This window comes from Cygnus atratus, chromosome 5, assembly GCF_013377495.2.
Source record: "Cygnus atratus isolate AKBS03 ecotype Queensland, Australia chromosome 5, CAtr_DNAZoo_HiC_assembly, whole genome shotgun sequence".
In the NCBI taxonomy this organism is placed as follows: Eukaryota; Metazoa; Chordata; class Aves; order Anseriformes; family Anatidae; genus Cygnus; species Cygnus atratus.
In genome coordinates, this window is record NC_066366.1 from 52957296 (window position 1) to 52975138 (window position 17843).

General features: G+C 44.4%; 1 protein-coding gene across 4 annotated transcripts in view; it reads left to right on the top strand.

Moving 5' to 3' along the window:
* EML1 (EMAP like 1) overlaps positions 1–17843 on the top strand; it is a 122375-nt gene that overhangs the window by 39291 nt on the left and 65241 nt on the right. Inside the window, exon 1 of one of the 4 annotated variants that reach the window (XM_035566830.2) lies at positions 2327–2661. The exons of 2 other annotated variants lie outside the window; for them this stretch is intronic. In XM_035566830.2, coding sequence (XP_035422723.1) covers positions 2595–2661 — 67 coding nt within the window. In that variant the 5' untranslated portion in view covers positions 2327–2594. Of the gene's footprint in view, positions 1–2326; positions 2662–3121; positions 3240–17843 lie in introns of those variants that run through there. One more of the 4 variants, XM_035566832.2, reaches the window with a different exon arrangement.

A 17843-nucleotide genomic window follows, 5' to 3' on the forward strand; every position in this document is an offset into this window, starting at 1 on the left:
ACAACAAATCCCCTCAAAATACACCAGTCCCACTGTATTGCTTAGGATGCAATTCCCAGTTATATCATTTAACATTTTCCAGTGCACTAGCTTGGACATGTAAAAATGAATAAAACTATAGTTGACTGAAAAATGGACTATAAAAAGAAATGTTTTCATTGTTTAGCTGCACCACCAGAATTCCCACTGACACATTAGCGAATCCTTCAGATCCATTGTTCCATTGTTCACATAGCCAGATATAATTTCTTTTTCATTTTGTGCCTTGTAGTGCAGTTTAGTGTAATAAGATTGTAACAGGTCTAGAAATCATTGCAATTAAATTAAGACAGTGTTTTCCTTTTCCAACCCTTGCCCTCTGAATATAATGGCATCATAACAGCATGTAGAGACGTGAGCTGAGATTATTTTCTGTCACATCACTGAGCTGATTTTCAGTGTGGTGAGCTGATAGGCTTCACTGTCAGCTTCACAACACCTTCACAACTAATTTCAGTAGGTAATCTATTGTAAGGTTCAGGTATTTATTTTCCTTCAATGATGCTGTGCTCAGATCAGGTTTAGATTTTATTTTCAAAGTGAATTTTAATTTCCCCTCCCTGAAATGGAGCTGTATTGCCCCTTTCTGTCCTATCTTCTGCACTGGCAGATATTGTAAAAGTTACTGGGTGTTTATTTCTCTTATCTGTGTAGTACTCTCGTTGACAACACTTTTTTAGCTACCGATGTGATACTTTGGATATCCTTTTCCATTTAATTAATCTGGTATTGTAATTGCTACAGACCTATACAGAAACTGTTTTGACATTAAAGTCATGCACCACAGCATAGATCTCAAAGATTTTTTCCCCCCAAATTTACACATCTTAAGGAGGTACAGATTAAGCTAACATTGACATCGTATAGAAAGCATGCTGCTTGTGTTGAAACTGTCTCTAGCTAGTGAAAAATTAGCACATTAAAACACTTCTCAGCCTCAAAAATAACCTAATCATAGCAATAATCCTTTAAAATGAAGGAAATTCTTAATTAAAATCAGTATTAAAACTGAGCTTCACTTTTCTAGTATTGTAACTTGTCTGCCAGGAATCTCATGCATATATTTGTGCTGGTGTGTGTATACTTTTTTAGAACAATATGGTATTTTGGAAAAGTTTGATAGATTATGCATAAGATGGTCATGAGAAAACCTAAGGGGCCTTTGAAGATGAGAAAGAATCCTGGCTCATTTAAAACATAAAGAAAATATATTGTCCTTTTTGAAGTCATTCTCTGTCTGTCTGTCTGTCTCTCTCTCTAAAACTAAGCTACTACAAATTTCCCTTATTTTATAGCCCGCAGCTATAAAAGGCAGTTGTTTTTGTCAGATACAAGTTAAGCACCATCAGACTGGTTTGGAGATCTCTTCAACTCTACCGATATTGGCACTAGCAATTCAGGAGGGAGCACTTTTCACTTCATTTTAATATGGAACTGATATCTCAGCCTAATTTTATAGCACATTTTTGTGTTAGCACTGCCGTGGTTTAGTGGTTGGTGAAAAGACTCATATATACAGAACTCTTGCCTGTAACTGGATCCACATGATGGAATCGCCATGCAAAAAGCTCCTTAAAGGACTGAGATCCGAGGAGAACACTGTGAGAGCCTTGGCATTTTTGAAGATGAAAGGTGCTATAGATATGCAATGCATTATTTTTCTCTAGAGGAGCTTGAAATAAAAATGGTTTTCAATCACTGAACACGTCAGCATCCTTAGCACAGGAACCGAAGTTGATAGGGCGTAATTTTATAATATTACTAACCATCAGTTTGGCACCACTACTCTCATAGCACCATGAATGGACAGTGTAAGAATGTATAGATATTTTATTTTAGTATCATATGTGAGGAAAGAGTACAGATAGCAGCGATGTTTGAACGAATAGCTAACGCTATAGAATGGCATTACGAATTACAGCACATATCTTTATTATTGTGAGGGAACATCGGTCACAATGCTATATGGACAGAGGGGCCCGGTGCAGGCCCATGTTCTGGGGATCCCAGGCGTCGGGACAGGCCCGGGGGCGACAGCAGCCGTGCCGAGCCGAGCCGTGAGGAGCCGTGCGGCCTGGCCCGGCTCCCCCCGCGGGCCCAGCACCGGCCGCAAGCGGCCGCTCTTGGCTCGGCCTCGCTGCCCCGGGGCCGCCCCTCGCCTCTCGCCGCTCCAACCGAGCGCAGCCCCGGGGCCTCCCGCTCTGGCGGCCGGCTGAGGGGAGGAGAGAAGAGGGAAGAAGGGAAGGGAAGGGAAGGGAAGGGAAGGGAAGGGAAGGGAAGGGAAGGGAAGGGAAGGGGAGCGCCGCGCCCCGCCCCGCGGCCTCCCCCTCCCCGCCGCCGCCCCGGCCGCGGCGGAGTGAATGTGTCGCCATGGCAACTGAGTGAGGCAGCAGCAGTGCGAGCAGGAGCAGCAGCAGCAGGAGGAGCAGGAGCAGCAGCAGGGACAGGGGCAGGCCGCCGCGGCCCCCGCCGCCTCCGCTCCTCAGTGCGCGGGCGAGGCGGCAGCGGGCGGCCGCCGGGACGGGCGCGGCGGCAGTGGAGGCGGTGCGGGCAGGATGGAGGACGGCTTCTCCAGCTACAGCAGCCTCTACGACACCTCCTCGCTGCTCCAGTTCTGCAACGGTACGGCCGGGGAGGAGGGCGAGGGCCCTGCCGCGGCCCCGCAGCGGAACGCGGGGCAGGGGAGAAGGAGGAGAAACTTCGCCCCCGGCCGCCTCTGCCGCAGCCCGGCCCCCGCAGGCTGGGGACGCGGCTGTGGGGACACCCGTGGGGGGCTTGGGGACACCCCTGGGGCTTGGGGACAGCCGTGGGGAGCACCCGGCCTGGGGCAGGTGCCCCCCGGCCTTCCCCGCCCGGCAAGGGCGAGTTTTGGGTTGGGAAGGGCTGGGCGGAGTTGAGGCGGGCGGGTTGTTGTTAGCTGGTTATTTTTGTCCTTTTTTTCTCTCTGAGAGAGGGGTTGTTTGGGTTGCGCTCCGGGTGGGAGCGTGGAAAGGCAGCAGTTGGGCTCGGGATGGGAGAGGAGGAAGAAGGAAGTGAGGGACTGTCAGGATCACCGGAGGAAGCGTTTGGGAGCGGGGCCTGGGTAGCAGCGGGAATCCCTTCGCTGCTGGTGGTGGCGGCGGCTCTCTGGGGGGAACGCGGCTGAACATCACCGAGAGTGCCTCCTGGAGAACTTGGGAAACAAAACCCGGTATTCCGAGGTTAGCCGTTGCTTTTTATTTTTGCAGCAAAGTGATGAGCATTCGCGGTCCCGTGTTTCGGTCAGAGCTGGTTTGCAGAGCTTTGCTTCCTTCAGGTTGCAGCGGTGGTCTGGCTTTCGGCTGCTGCCTGAGCAGCTGGAGTCAGGTTAATGGTAAATTGCTCTAGCACAGCAGCTGCATCAAACATAGCTTGCGTCTTCTCACGGAGAAGATGAGGATGATAAATTCTACATGAATTTTCTTTGTGGTGTGGTGCAAGAAAGGGATAGGCTAGCAGAAAACTTGGACCTTGAGATTTTGGGAGTAATTCTTCAGAACGTGACGGACCGGGCTGTGCATTGTGCGGGGATGCAGTGTTCTCAGAGCTCCTCGAGAGAGAAAACTATGACTGGGTACGGGGGTTGTGCGCTAATAGCAGATGCCTGTTTTGCCTAATCTTGGTAAATATTTTATTGCAAGCATTTTTATAAAGAAAACATGCATCAATTTCTCTCAAACTTCATACTCTAATCCATTCATAAGCAAGCTGGCTTCCTAGCAAAATCTCTGGGCTCTGCTTTTACACTATTCATGATAGCAGCATGCATGTGGGAACAGGAGGAGTAACAACACTCTCAGTAGTTTGAATAAGCGGAGGATCTTATTTCTGAGAACTCTCGCTGCTGTTGATTTTGTAACTCTAAGCACATAACATACATGATGAAAATACCCCCTCCCTATTTACGCTGTACATAGGTTTTAAAAATCTTGGTTAATCCTTAAGTTTTATGCTCTAGAATGGGTTACTGAAGAGATTATCTGCCTCCTTGTCATAAAATTGTAGATAGCGAGCTCAAGAGATTGTTGTAAACCTGTATTGTTCTGTGTTTATAAAAGGAAGTGGTTTGATTCAGAAGCCTTTCCTTTTAAGAGTTAGCCTTCAGTGAGACTGTATTATGCGAGATGAAGCAGAGCAAGAGAACTGGGTCTTTGAATAGTGCCTTGAGGTGATCAGATATTTCACACAGACACACATGACCCATGAGGAAAAAAAATACAGATGGAGGATGCCAGTGAAGGTTTTGAGGTTGAAAGAGGAAAAGAAAATTGCTTTGGAAGGAAGTGGAAAGCTCTTGCAAGTAGGATGGGTGCTATGAAAGACGACATGGAGTTGTGAGGAGGGTAGGCGTAAAGAAGAACCAAACAGAGTGAGCAGGTGATGGACATTTGAAAACAAATGTGATTTTAGCATAGGGTAAAGCGAAATGGCTGGTAGCACTTGAAGGGATCATCATTGTACGCTGAGAGGGTTTCTGTTCTGAGGATAGAAGAAAGGGTTAGTTTTCCAAGGAAGGCCATAATGGAAATTTCTGATTGCCTAGAATTGGAGAAACAATAAAGAGACTGCCTGTGTGTCTTGTGTCAGAACAGATCAGGGTGTGGAGCCAGCAGCGCTCCTGTAGGAACAGCCGCAGATAACCTGTGGGCTGCACAGGTGGCTCAGGGCAGCGAGCAGGCTCTTGGCTTGGCGCGAGGATGGCTGCAGCTTGTCCCCTTGCCCAGTGCCTTCTCCCTGCCCTGGGCAGCTGGTGGCTGCAGGGGGATGGAGGAGAGAAGGGTGGGCAGGGGCTCGTGGTGGGCTGAGGGAATGGGGTCTTGGCCCCCAAGGGACCTGGCCTGGGGGGAAAGGGGTAACAGGAGGGCAAACTGACCCCAAGCCTCCCTTCTTCTCTAGAAACAGCTCTGTGTTCAGGAGAAGGGTTTTCCGTTTTAACCGTATACAGATCTGGTCTGCATGGTTGTGTAGTAACGTGGTTTTACGGCTCACAGTGCGTACAAATATCGTAAATGGAGGAAGACGGGAGAGAAGAAAGAGGCAAGGAAAATAGTTGCATTTTGAGCTAATATCTAGGACAAATATTTAGCGCAGCTAGTTCAAAGACACCTACTTTCTTCAGCTCCGTTTTAGAGAGCAGTGGGGTAGAGTTGGTGTTTGAGAGCCACTGTGCTAATGGATTCAGGTGTCACTCAGAGGCAGCATCAAAGCAAGAAACACAAACTTGCAGTGTGGTTTTTAGGTGTTATTTCATTCCGCTTTCCTTGCGTATGAACTTGGAGGAAATGGTATATGCCAGCTTTAATGGAGTCTATCACACTAATTTGCAATCTTCTTTTCAGAGGACAGTCTCTTCAGATGCACAAAACATTTTTGCTAGCTGGTATGCCTATTCTGTTTGCTTGTTTATTTATTTATTTTAGCTACAATACTAAAATAACTCTTGTTAGTGCCTGTCTAAGGATGGTTCTCAACTTGCATTTCACTTCCCAGGTATTGAGGAACACTTGGTTTATTTTGCATGTTGAAAAGTAAAGTTTGGAGTATTAGCCATGCCAGCTTATAGATCCGCTCCCTGGTATTGATGGAACTTTTATGTGGTTCTCGGATAGAAAACTCTTATGTTCACCCACAGTCAGGCAATGTTTTAGTAATGTATTCCTTAAGCTGAAGGCACAAGTGGTACAATGCTAGTAAGGCAGCCTAGTGTTGAGCTTTTAGTGTCTGCACAAGAACTTGCAGAGAAAATCATGCTGGGCACGGAACCCCACGGAGCAAGGTGCGTACTGGAATTAGGTACAGTGCTCGTCTTGCCTCCTGGTCACTCTGCAGCTCAGCAGATCAGCTGCGGTGATTATAACCAGGTCAGGGACGCGGGTGGGATGGATGTGGGCAGAGGCCTTCAATTCCCTGTCTGTTCATAGTCATAACCATGATCTAAGGAACGTGACCTGCTGATAGCTGTGGGCTTGGTTATTAGGCGAGTAAAATATAAAGGGTGGAATTTGTGCTTTGTGTTCTACAAAAATGCCTGTGTAGACTTTGAAATGGAAGCGAGAATTTATCCTTGATTTGTTTACAACCTGTAGCATCTCTTTAGTATTCTTCACTTGGCTAGTGGGGAAATCATAGCTGTCAAATGGTCATCTCTGCAAACACAGGTGCCTTGTTTGACAGAAATAGCAAATTTAGAATACCCGGTAAGGTGGTAAAAAACCGTGTAAAACAAATTCTAAATGAAATGGATTTCTTTGCAAAGGAATTTTTAAAGTGATATCAACTCTATCAGAATCTATTAAATAACCCCCCCCCCCCCCCAAAAAAAAAAAAAAAAAAAAAATCCCAAACCCTCAACCTTAAAAAAGTAAAAACTTTTTTCCAGGCCTTCCCCCCCCACCCCCAAATCTCCATTTCAGTCTTCCCCCAATCTCCGTTATTTAGATTTTTGACAGGTAATAGTTTTGTTAACTGTCAGTTACCATTTTTTTCCCGAAATCGGGCGAAGTGAATTGTGTAAATCTGTTCACGTCCTAATTTTGGTCAGTGTACTTCCAATTTGAACCTTCTGCTTCTGTAATTGTCTGCCTTTCCTGAAAATAAGTTGAATATGTGTATGTTTTCTCTGACTCATTTATCTGCAAGTGGAAGGATGCTCTGTTGGTGAGGAAGTGAACTCCACAAACAGGAAACATTTATGGACAGTTCTGGCAGTTTTCTCTTCTTTTGCAGTTGGCTCTCTTACTTCCTCTCCCTGACCTTCCAAAACATGTCCAGTTACTCTCTTCCTACAGCTGGACCAAAATTGCACGATATCGTATGGATTAGGGAACGAGGGACGGTAAGCTGAGCCTTGTAGTTTTCAGGTCACCAGATCAAATCCATCAGGGTTAGAAGACTGCAGTTTGTTTCGCTGTGATCACTTCCTAGGAATGATGCCAAGTGAAATTGGATTGTCTCGTTGGACAGATTCATACCGCGTGCGGATGAAAAGATGTTGCAGACGTCTTCAAAGCAATGCTGAGAACCTGTCAATAGCATTACTCAGGTTTGTTGTTTTTTCTCAGAAGCATACAACGGAGAGAGGCAGACGTACCAGGCTTTCTCATGCTTCATCTCTAGACCTGCTCTCTCCAGGCCAGTGGCACATTTTGACCTCGTGGAGGTAACCTACACAAAGCATCTGCCAGTTTGGTAGGACAGCAGAAGACTTTCTTAGCCAGAATTGCTTGGAGAACGTTTTCTCATTTTTCTCTTCATTCCAGTTTGTTCTGGCTTTTCCAGTTGAAACCTTAGATATAACTGTGGCTTGGACTCTGCATTAAACGTCTCTTTCACATATTTTGAAGCCCTGTAGCATGTAAGATGAGCTTTGATCAACCAGCTTCTAGAACTCATTCTCTTCTATCCTGGAATTAGGGGGAGGGATAGCATACAGAAACACATTTTTGCGTGCCTAGTAATTGAATGCAGAATAAATCATACACTCTGAAATAAAAATAACTTGCTGTAATGGGCGCTTTCACAATATATATTGTTAGACTATTAAAACTCAAACTATTATTTTTGGTAAGGCACTATATAAGTAAAATGAATTTGTCGCCCTTTAATTAGCTATGTATTTCCAAATCATAAATTATTAAAGCCCTTTTTAGTCATGAATAGTGTTAATTGTAGTCACTAGATTTTTTGGGGGGGATTGTTCTTTAATAAGCTTTTAAAAACAAATGAAAATATAGATCAGTTGTGAGAGAATCCTTCCGTCTTAGTCAAACTTCAACAGAGAGTCTGTGTCAGTGTTAGCAGAATGGAGAGAAACTGCAAGTATCAAGTATTTTATCATGAATAAAACAACATACGGAATTGTAAATTAAAGCATTGGGCTCTCAGCAGAAAAACACGCTTTATCTGATCTTCAAGGTTTTTTAAAAATTTAATAGCGCTTTACAGAACTGATGAAGTGAGTGTTTTAAGTTCTAATTAAGAATACTAAAACTCAGATTCTTTTATTGAAGCTTAAACCACGTGCAAACAATTCAAATAAGGCTTAAAATTATATTAGAAGTACATTATTAAAAAGTGAATACATGAGAAGGGAGAGAGTGAGTTCTCCAGTCAGTGACATACGTTTTAATAGGCTTTATCCTGACTTCCTTTGTTTCTTCTTTCCTTAGAAATTCAAGCTGGAAATCCTAAAGTTGATGCTGCAGCTCTTTTGTCAAGAGAAGTTTTGTTTAGCTGTAATGAAGAACCTGTCTTTTGATCATTAAAATCTCGAGGAAGATGTGAGAGAATAAGTAGGAAGGTTGCATGAAGTGCTATAATGACTATATTTTTGTCGGTGTTTGCTGTTTGCAAATGACACTAATTGGGCAGCCATAAGGTATTGCAAAAACTGAGAGGGAGTACGGAAGGAACTTTGGACGATGCTGTTCTTCCATGAAACACAATGAGTGTTCATTCATTACGTAATTAAAATGGGGAAGTAGCTCCCTGAGGTTTTTTAGGGAGATGGGGTGGGATAATGATATGTTAACGTGATTTCACTAAATTAATTCTTTGGAAAGTAATTAAGTGAGATTGTCCACACTCCATTACTTCCAAAGAGTAAAATCTGACATGGTCCATCATTTTCTTGTCTTGCTTTGAAATGACTGCTTATTGAATAAATATAACGTTCATTTGAAGACTAGTAAGTGAGGTCTCTAACACTATTTTTGGATGATGTGGCATACAAAATTACCTTTTTGGGTCTTCAATCTGAAATAAGCAGTTCATTGTGATAGAATAGCTTGCTTTTCTTAATAGCATAGACGTTGTGTTTGATTGGAAACTTGTGGAAGCTTCCTGCAAGAAGGGAAGAAGACTATTTTCTGGTTTAAGTATAACTTCTATAATCTGTTGCAGGTCAATATATGAAACGCTGCTTGTAGTCATCTGAGAGTTAGGAGCTCTTTCAAAACACAAGCTTGAGTGAAACTTTCAAATGTGAAGTTTGTAAGATACAGAATAGGTTAGTACATTCCAATATGTAAATAGAAAAAAAAAAAGTAAAGAAAGAATCATAGTTTCAAGCTACTAAAGGCAAATGTTTTCAAATGAAAACTTTGTAACAAATCTTGTCTTTCATGAAAACTCAATGTGTTCTTACAACTGTGGTAAAAAACACAAAACAAACAGAAGCAGCTTTTGAGACTTGCAGCTGTAGCTCCCCTTCACCCAGGTGACGATGGCAAGCGGCGGTGAGTTAATGTCTGGAGTTTCCCTGGGGTCAGCAGCATGAAGAGCATCCTCCCCTCTCCTCCAGGAAAAAAAATCATTATGAAACCTGCGGAAGATGCTGAAAGACAACCAGTTTCATATTTATTTTATGTTTACTAGAGACGAATACCATTCTGTTGCTTCCTTTCCCTGTCCAGCGTTTTGCAAACCTGTTACTTTCTGGGAAGAATCCTCCCAGCTCCCAAATGGTGATGCTGCTTGAAATAGCTTGGGGGGTCCGGCAGGTGGGTCCTCGTTCTGACCCCAAAGTTAGCACGTTTGGCTTCATGTGTTAGGTGACGTGCTCCTAACAATCAGCGTCCAGTGAATGCGGTGGCACAGGGTGGCTGCTTGCATGTGAGCAAGCTCTGCTGCTAGATGGGTGGTCTGGCCAGCTTGGCTGGGTCACAGGGGGCAACGGGGTCTTTATCTAAACTGTTCAAAACCCTCACAGGCATTAGCATGGCCGGAGACTCAGGCTGATCTTTATTAGAACCGATGTCTGCATTTGTCTGTTAAAGAATATCTAGTTTTTTTGCTGCACTTCATCCAAATATATGCCAAAATAATAGGGCAGTGACAGCCAGGACTTTGCTCAGCTAATGTGAAAAATCAGGCCATCTTTTTTAGGTTCATAACTGTGAACTCAAAAAATTGAGTTTTGAACAGAATTGAATTTTAAGATTGGATCTAAGGAGTCCGTGTTCGTGGATTATCTGAGGCCTGGATTTAAAGCATATTTAAAATAGCTCAGAGCATAACACAGTAAAGAATTGCTGATCTGTTTGGGGGTGAAATTCTGGTGCTGTACAGCTCACAGGAGTCTGGCTGCAGACTTCAGTAGGACTGTGATTTCAAACTCTGAAAATGCTTGCAGTCAAACTCTAGTTGAGTCTGAGAAAATAAGGATTCTTACAAATATTGTCTCATAGGAGGGGAAAAAAAAATTACACCACTGTAATTTAGCTGACTCTGTATAATGCCATGCACACAGGGAGGTATGAGGGGAGGTTTTTCCTTTTTTTTCTTTCCCCTTTTTATGCTAGAGAGTTTGTGTGCATGCGTATCATCCCAGTGGTGGCTGTTTTTCAGTTTGGAAATTAGTAATATCCTCTGTATTCAGGTATTTCAGTGAGCTAATTAGGGATCCTTTGGGACTAAAGGTTTTATACATAAAACTTTTAAGTTAAGCATTTATATGTTTTCCCTGGCTTGAGACCTTTCTCTACTAAGAAGCGAGAAGAGATCCTGTTATAAAACTTACTCTTTTGGCGTGTGGGATGGCGGATGGGCAGGTGGGGTCAGCTACCAGTGGCACGCAGATGCATCTTTTCTTGAATGGTGTGCTGCGGGATCTGCAGCTGAAGCGCAGGATACTTTAGAAGAGACATTACAAGATGCCCTAGCTCCGGTATGCTGTATTTTAGCACTATGTCTACGTTAGCAGGAAACGTAGGACAATGGGAAGACATCTGCAGAGCAGAAGAGTTGGTGGGGAGGACTCAGTTACCCACCCCTCCCCACATTCACTTCACACCAGCTTTTCTGCTGCCAGGCGCTGCTGGGTGCCTGCCCAAGGCTTTGCAATGATGGGAACCCAGGAGGGGTAAGTGGCAATGACCATTGTACATGCACGCTCCCGGTCCAAACTCAAACAGAAAGGTGGGGCCTGGCTCTTCCCAGTGGTGCCCAGTGCCCGGACGAGAGGCAGTGAGCACAAACGGGCACACAGGATGCTCCTTCCGAACAGCAGGCAGCACTTCTGTGCTGTGCGGGTGCCAGAGCACTGGCACAGGCTGCCCAGAGAGGTTGTGCAGTCTCCCTCCTTGGAGAGCTCCGAAAGCCACCTGGACGTGGTCCTGTGCAGCCTGCTGTGGGTGACCCTGTTCAAGCAGGGGTTGGACCAGGTGGCCTCCAAAGGTCCCTGCCAGCCGCAACCATCCTGTGACTCTGTGAAATACCAAAGTCAGTGGGCGTCGCTACTGTGGCAGCTAGCGCCAGGGCAGTTGTGCTGTCTCCTTCTTTGAGAGATGTTGTCTCCTAGCCTCTAATTTCTTACCGTCATCCTTTCTAATGGGGAAGGAATATGGTCTGGTACACTGCTCGTGAAAGTTGCTTACTCACTGTTCCAGTCTGCACTTTTTTCTGAGGTTCTTTGTACTGTGAACAAGTCACCACAGGGCTTGTGTTGTGCTTGAGCTACAGTTCTGTAGGTCCAAAGATTTATTCACAGTTGTTTTTCATAAAGCTTATTAAGGTTACTGATAGCATTCAGAACTGAAAATTAAATGCTGTTGACTCCTTTGAGCAAATACTATTGCATTGGACAGAACGAAAATCCAGGCTTTAAATTTACAACTGTTCTGCTTTATCAGAAAACCTAAGCTCAGTCATTTTAAAGGGTGTGAGTATGTGTGTAACAGACTACTGGGCCTTTTTATTATCTAATAGCTCAGTGTTTCCACACCTGTTTTAAATAAACACAGTCCCAATGTTAGTGGCGGTTTGGGGTGGCTTTTTCCAATATGATTATTTAGTGTATGTTGGGTTTTGCTTAGATATTTTTTTTAGGACATTATCTGAAAGACTTGAAATAAGCATGTTATCAGCACAAGTTTAGAAGTAGTTTCTATCATACCCATAGTCTTTCAGAACTAATCACTTAATTCAGCTATAAATTTGTTATCTGAACTGTACTTCAGCTGTCTTTTATGACCTGGGTGCTTGGATTTGGTTTCTGAAAACAGCAAAGAAACTGAGTCATGGGATTAAATATTCAGATACGGAGCTGAAAAATGTTTGCTGATGTGTTAAGCAAATGCTTTATAGCTAAAATAAATTGCAGTTGGAAAACATGTATGGTCTCCCAGGAGCAATATATTTCTATTTACTCTTTTTTTTTTTTATGGAGTTCAGTGATAAGACATTTAGGTGAAACTTTGAAGCAATGAACAGAACAGAACGGTTTGTTCTGATGTTGTCTCATGTGAGTTATTTGAGAGGTGCCTTTCTGTGGCTGTGATTCCTAGGTAGGATGCTCTTGCCAGGACCCAAACCTCTTACATGAAGACATACTCCTGGGTGAATAATGTGCTCACTTCTAAAATTTGTTTAAACAAGGAGATTAAATACCAGGGCAACCTACCATTTCTGTTTCCCCAGGGCAAAGCTTTATAAAAGGAAAAAGGATTTCTTTGAATGAAGCTGCTGCTTTTGGTAAATTTTATCTGGTTTCTGATGCATATTTATGTAATAATGAAATCGTTCTAACTACTGACTTCACTACTGAAGTGAGCAGTGCTATGTTGTTTCAATTGTCAATTAAATAATACAACGTAACGTAGTCCGGGGGCAGACTGTATAAGGGACTTGAAAGGTAACAGGCTTGGTTCTTTAGGTGTTTTCAGGTAAGAGGACCTATAGGGTTGCGTGGGAGTGAAGGTTAACAGGCCTCCAGAGAGCTGGGGAAGCGGGGTGACTGTGGTGGAATATTCAGGAGACCGAGGTTCCCATTTTCGGGCCACAACACCTCAGGCAGATAAGCTAACGTGAACGTGCTGCTGCTCCAGAGAGGTCTTGCTTCCTTTCCTGCTCTGTGTGGTTTTACCCACTGAACACTTGACAGACTAATTTGTCAGAGTTAATTTAACATGCTAACCCAACAGCAAAGTCTGTGCCGTGTTTGTGTGTGGTACTTTGTTTTTGCTTTTGCTGGGCTCGTTTTCTGCCAGGTCAGAGAATTAAATCAGCTTCAGGAGGCAGCAGAAGATAAATTACAGGAATAATGGTGCTGCAGACAAAACGGGCTTCGAGATGGTCTCATCTCCCCTTGCAGAACTGGACCTGTGCTTTGTCATTGCAGCTGCTCAGGGCACCATGTGTTGAGCAGCATCAATAAATTAATTCAAGTTAGAAGGGATACCCGACTCTTTTTGTGCTGTGGCAGACAGAAGTGATTCCTTCCCTCTCCTCCCCCTTTTTTTTGTCTTGTGCCAGGCGTGGTGGCAGAAGGTAAAGTTGTAAAACACCCTGCAATGCAACGCAGGGAAAAGGCAGACAGCCACTAAAAGACTGCAATACAGAGGAAACGTGATTTATAATCGAATTAAAAGTTTGTAGAGGTGGAAAATTACACGTGGATCATAAATTTCATTTTCACTTCAGTTACCCATTCAAGGCACAGTGGACTAAGATAAATTTTTTACCACTGAAATTCCTGCATTTCTGTAGGGGATGTTTAGCTTCTCGGTCACTTTCATGTGCGTGTGTGTGGTTCCCCCTCTGGAAATTATGAATCTCAGTATTTTGTAATTCCTGTGTTCTTTGCAGAACATGACATCATGTTTGATTCATAACAGTATAATAGTTAGCTGCAGCACACATTGTACTCAAAATATTTTTATCTACAAATTTTAGTTCTTAGTTGCATATCACGTTCTTATTTTTGCACTTTCAAACTTTATAACTATGTGTTCCTTAGAATTTTCTCTTGTACTTTTGAGAGAGAAGTATGATTTCCATCCAAAAAAGTGATGAATGATCTTTTCTTTGTATTGCCTTTTTTGGGAACATACTGTTTTTGGGGACACATTGATCAGATTATTTTTAGGGTACGCCTTTTCCTACAAAGCTGTGGAATAGAGCAGGAATTAATCAGTAACAAACATCAATGCTCTGCTGCCGCTCTGTTCTCAGAATCGTGCCTGGATGGCTGTAAGCGAAGCATTTCACTTGCTTACAGCAGTGTTGGTGAAAGGGGAAGGGGGAGATCTGCGAGATCTCTGTGCGCTGGATAATTTAAGCATAAATGCTCTTCCAGGAGCTAACAGCCACCTTGACTGGTCTCACGTAGAAAGGCTTGGGTTAAGAACCTTGAACTGTTGTGTGTCCTCTTGGTTTACTCTTCTTTGATTCCGAAAGGTTGAAGTAAACGTGTAAAGCAGCTCCAGTGATTCCCACGAGGCTCTGTAGGATTTTGGGAAGCCCAGAAACCACTTGGCTGCTGCTGGCTCATTAACCTCGGTGGCTGTGCCTCAGAAAGTTATGAGAGATTTGGGTGCGTATTGTTCCAGGAGGGCGTTACTTCAGGGTTTGTCTCCTTTCTAGTTTTTATTTTTGAGTTTTTAATTTAAAAATTGTTTAGCCTCAGGGAGGCCTCTGAATCTAAGCCTTTTGCTGCCTCCTGAATTTGGCAGTTGCTTCTCTTAGTTTAAGTCTCTAGGCACGTGCAGTGGGAGCTTTGAAGTAGCTGCTGCCTGGCTGAAGCCTCTCTAGGGGCAGGGAGAAGGATGATGCAGTTCATGCTTTTGACTTTTTTTTTTTCTCTTTCCAGCCTGTAGATATTTAACAGCTTGAAACAATACACAAGAATAAGTGAAGCTGCATTTAGGGTCTATAAAAATTAGAGAATTGCAAAGACTATATCATTTCTGGTTTGGTTTGAATTTTAAACAATCATTAAAATCAATAGTGGTGATTTTTTTTTATTCCAGAGTTTTAATATTTCGCATTAGAAAGTGGTTAATCCATGTAAGAAGTGGAATATGAGAGTTAAGAGGTAGACGCTGTGTTACAGCCCAGTTTTCTTGCAGCATGCCCTATGGGCTGCTGACAAGTGGTATGGAGCGCTTCCTATGCTAGTATTAACTCAGATTAGGAGATACTAGATTTAGTATTATCTAAAACGAATTAAAAAAAACGGTGTCGAGCCCTCATTGCGCATTTTAGGAGGCTGTCCAGGTCCATCTGCTGCCCAGAGCGCAGAGGCGAGGGGTGCTGTCTCGCCCTGCCCTTGGGGGCACAAACCTGGTGCGAGGAGCGGGGCGCGCTCCCTCTCCAGCTCATCCGAAGCACCCGGCTCTGGGTTGAACCGGCAGCGCGCTGGGGTTCTGTGCCAGAGCTGTTTAATCAATCCTTGCAGACCCCCTGGGTTCAGCAGTGGAAACTGTTTTTGTAACCCAGCGAAGCATAACTGTCTTAGCTTTCCTGACGGCTATGCGTTGGGGAAGATTTATCATTACTGTAAATGCAGTTGTAGCTTTTATAGTAGATATTTCATTTCTTTTATACAGCAGTGTAAATGGTCTGTTTTTACTTGCAGTTTGTTGTAGTACCTTTTGTTCCGCTGCACAGATACGTGTTCAGTTTCTCTTTGTATATAACCACTTGTCATACTAAAATTAAATGTGAGACCTGCATAGTAAACTGAAATCATTCTGTGCTGGAAGCAGCAGTTCTGTGACTCCTGACAAGTGAGGGGTTTGTATGGTGAAATCGTTCCTCTTCTGTCCAGTTGCTGCCAGGAAGAATTGGGTTGTTGGTTACGAGTCCCAGTTACCTGTCCTTCAGGGCTCTGCGTTTAGGAGCTGTGTACCACGCAGAAACGTTTATTGCCAGTCTGAAGGTAACAGAGCTCATATCTTCTCTGAAATAAAAAGCGAAAATTATTTCAGTAGCCAGCCCCAAATAATCTCTGCAACCTTGATCGTATTTTGCCATTTGCACGAGTTGAATTCCCGCTTCCATGGCTGCGGGAGTGCAAATTTGGGGCAGTAAAACAAGCGCCGGCCTTCACGGCTCCTCCCAGGGAGCGCTGGCATCGGGTCCAAAAAGCCCACGAGTGTCATTGCACTGCTGGTAGGCACGAACCTCGCAAACAAATGAACACTGCATTTTCCAGATGCTTTTCATCTTTTTTTTTAATGACAAAAGGTGCAGCTTAAAAAAAAATGGGGGGAAAAAAAAGCTTGATGTTTTTGACAGACTGCCACATGATAATTAGCTAGTAAAAAGGTGCGGGCTGGCAAGACACGAGGTATGAATGATATGCTTGTTCATATGCATTTTTCTTTAAGCAACACCGTTGCACTGAAGATGCAACCCTCTGAACAGCTGTGCAGAGCAGAATAGAGCTGTATCCATTTGAAATAATCCCAGACTAGCTGGAGAAACCTACTGGCACTTCCATTTCTATTTCAGAATAACCCTTTTGTCCGGGTAAGAAGTTCTTAATACAGCATATTATGCATATAATCATATAACTGTGTGTGCTAGCTTCCAGTTAAATCCAGTGTCTTATTTAGTCGTGTTCAAATTAACTTTCTAGAATAATCGTCTTTTTATTACATTGTATATTCTGAGCATTATCCTTCCTGCCCTTTGTATCCTATTGAGGTCACAGGAAAGAACAGCTGAAGACGATGGCTCTTTTGTTGGTTTTTATCAAGGAGAAGGAGGAATGGGCAGAAGGAGGAAAGATGAAGCAGGGTCTTAACTACAGCGTATGAATCTTAAATCATCCCCTAGGAAAATGGATGTATTCTGGGTACTGTGCCTGCTGTGAGCCTAATCCCACAGTTTGTGCCTGCACACCAGTTCCCAGCCCCTTCACAAGACAAATAGGGACCCGCTCCCTGCTCTGCTCCCCCTCCAAGCCCTCAGAGCCGCTGATGGAGGCACTCGCCGACGACTCCCATACGCTCCTCGCGGAGGTAATTGCGGCCCTGCGTGTACTGACTTGAGGTATGGGGCAAGCTCTTCCATACAGAAAGTAAGCACCAGCAACAACTACCTGCGTTGCAGGGACTTGTCCAGTGGCTTCTCCATCAGCAGTCGGGAGCTGGTTGCGAGTGCCTGGCACTAGTTCACTTGTCGGTGCTGTGTTTTGGCTGGGTGCAGGCATAGCCTGGAGTCAGTCTCTGCCTTAGTGCACAGCTTCTGCAACCAGATGTGTTCATCTGGGTCTGCCTTACAGAAAGTTTCAAGCAGTTCAGCTCTTTTCTGAAGACCGCAGAGAGGAAAAAACGGTCTGTGTAGCACTGGTTTGGTTCCTTGAGAGAATGCCAGGCTGAGCTCTCCGAGACTGGGCGCTGCCGAGGAGGGACCCTTCCCCATCACGCTGCTGGTCCATCCCGCTTGCCAAGCCAGCAGTCTTTCAGAAATCAGACTTTGCAGCAGAGACTTGAGCCGCTAAAATAGCGGACTGCACATCTGTGCACACATCAGGCTTCATCTCAGCAGCATAACTGAATGTGTTCCAGCCCCTTGCCCCCAGACTGGCCTTAGCCCCCCACAGAACAGCTAAGGAAACCCCAATTTAGGGCTGTAGGGATAAAGCTGGATAGATTTTACCCTTCAGCCACTGTGATGGATGTGGGGAATGTGTTTTCTGTTCTTTCCCAGCTGCTTTGCAGCTCCGGGGCTGCGTGGAGGAAGCAGGAGGTGCAAAAGCTGAGCTGGGGGAGGCTGCAGCGAGCTGGGATGGGGAGCTGTGAGCAGGTCAGGCTTGGTGAGAGAAGGCAGGGCAGGTCTGCTGGGGGGTGCTAGGAACCACAAAAAGGAGGAATAATAGGACAAGTGGTGAGGAGACTGAACAGGCTGAAGAGCAGACGCCCCCAGAACCCGCATCATGAAAGCATAGCTCCTGGCAGAGACTGAAAGGGAACACAGGTTTCTTGGGTCTTGTCTTCACTCTGCTGTAGGGAGTTACCTGAAGCAGTATTTCGTGACCTTCTGGTGCAGATCCACAGGCT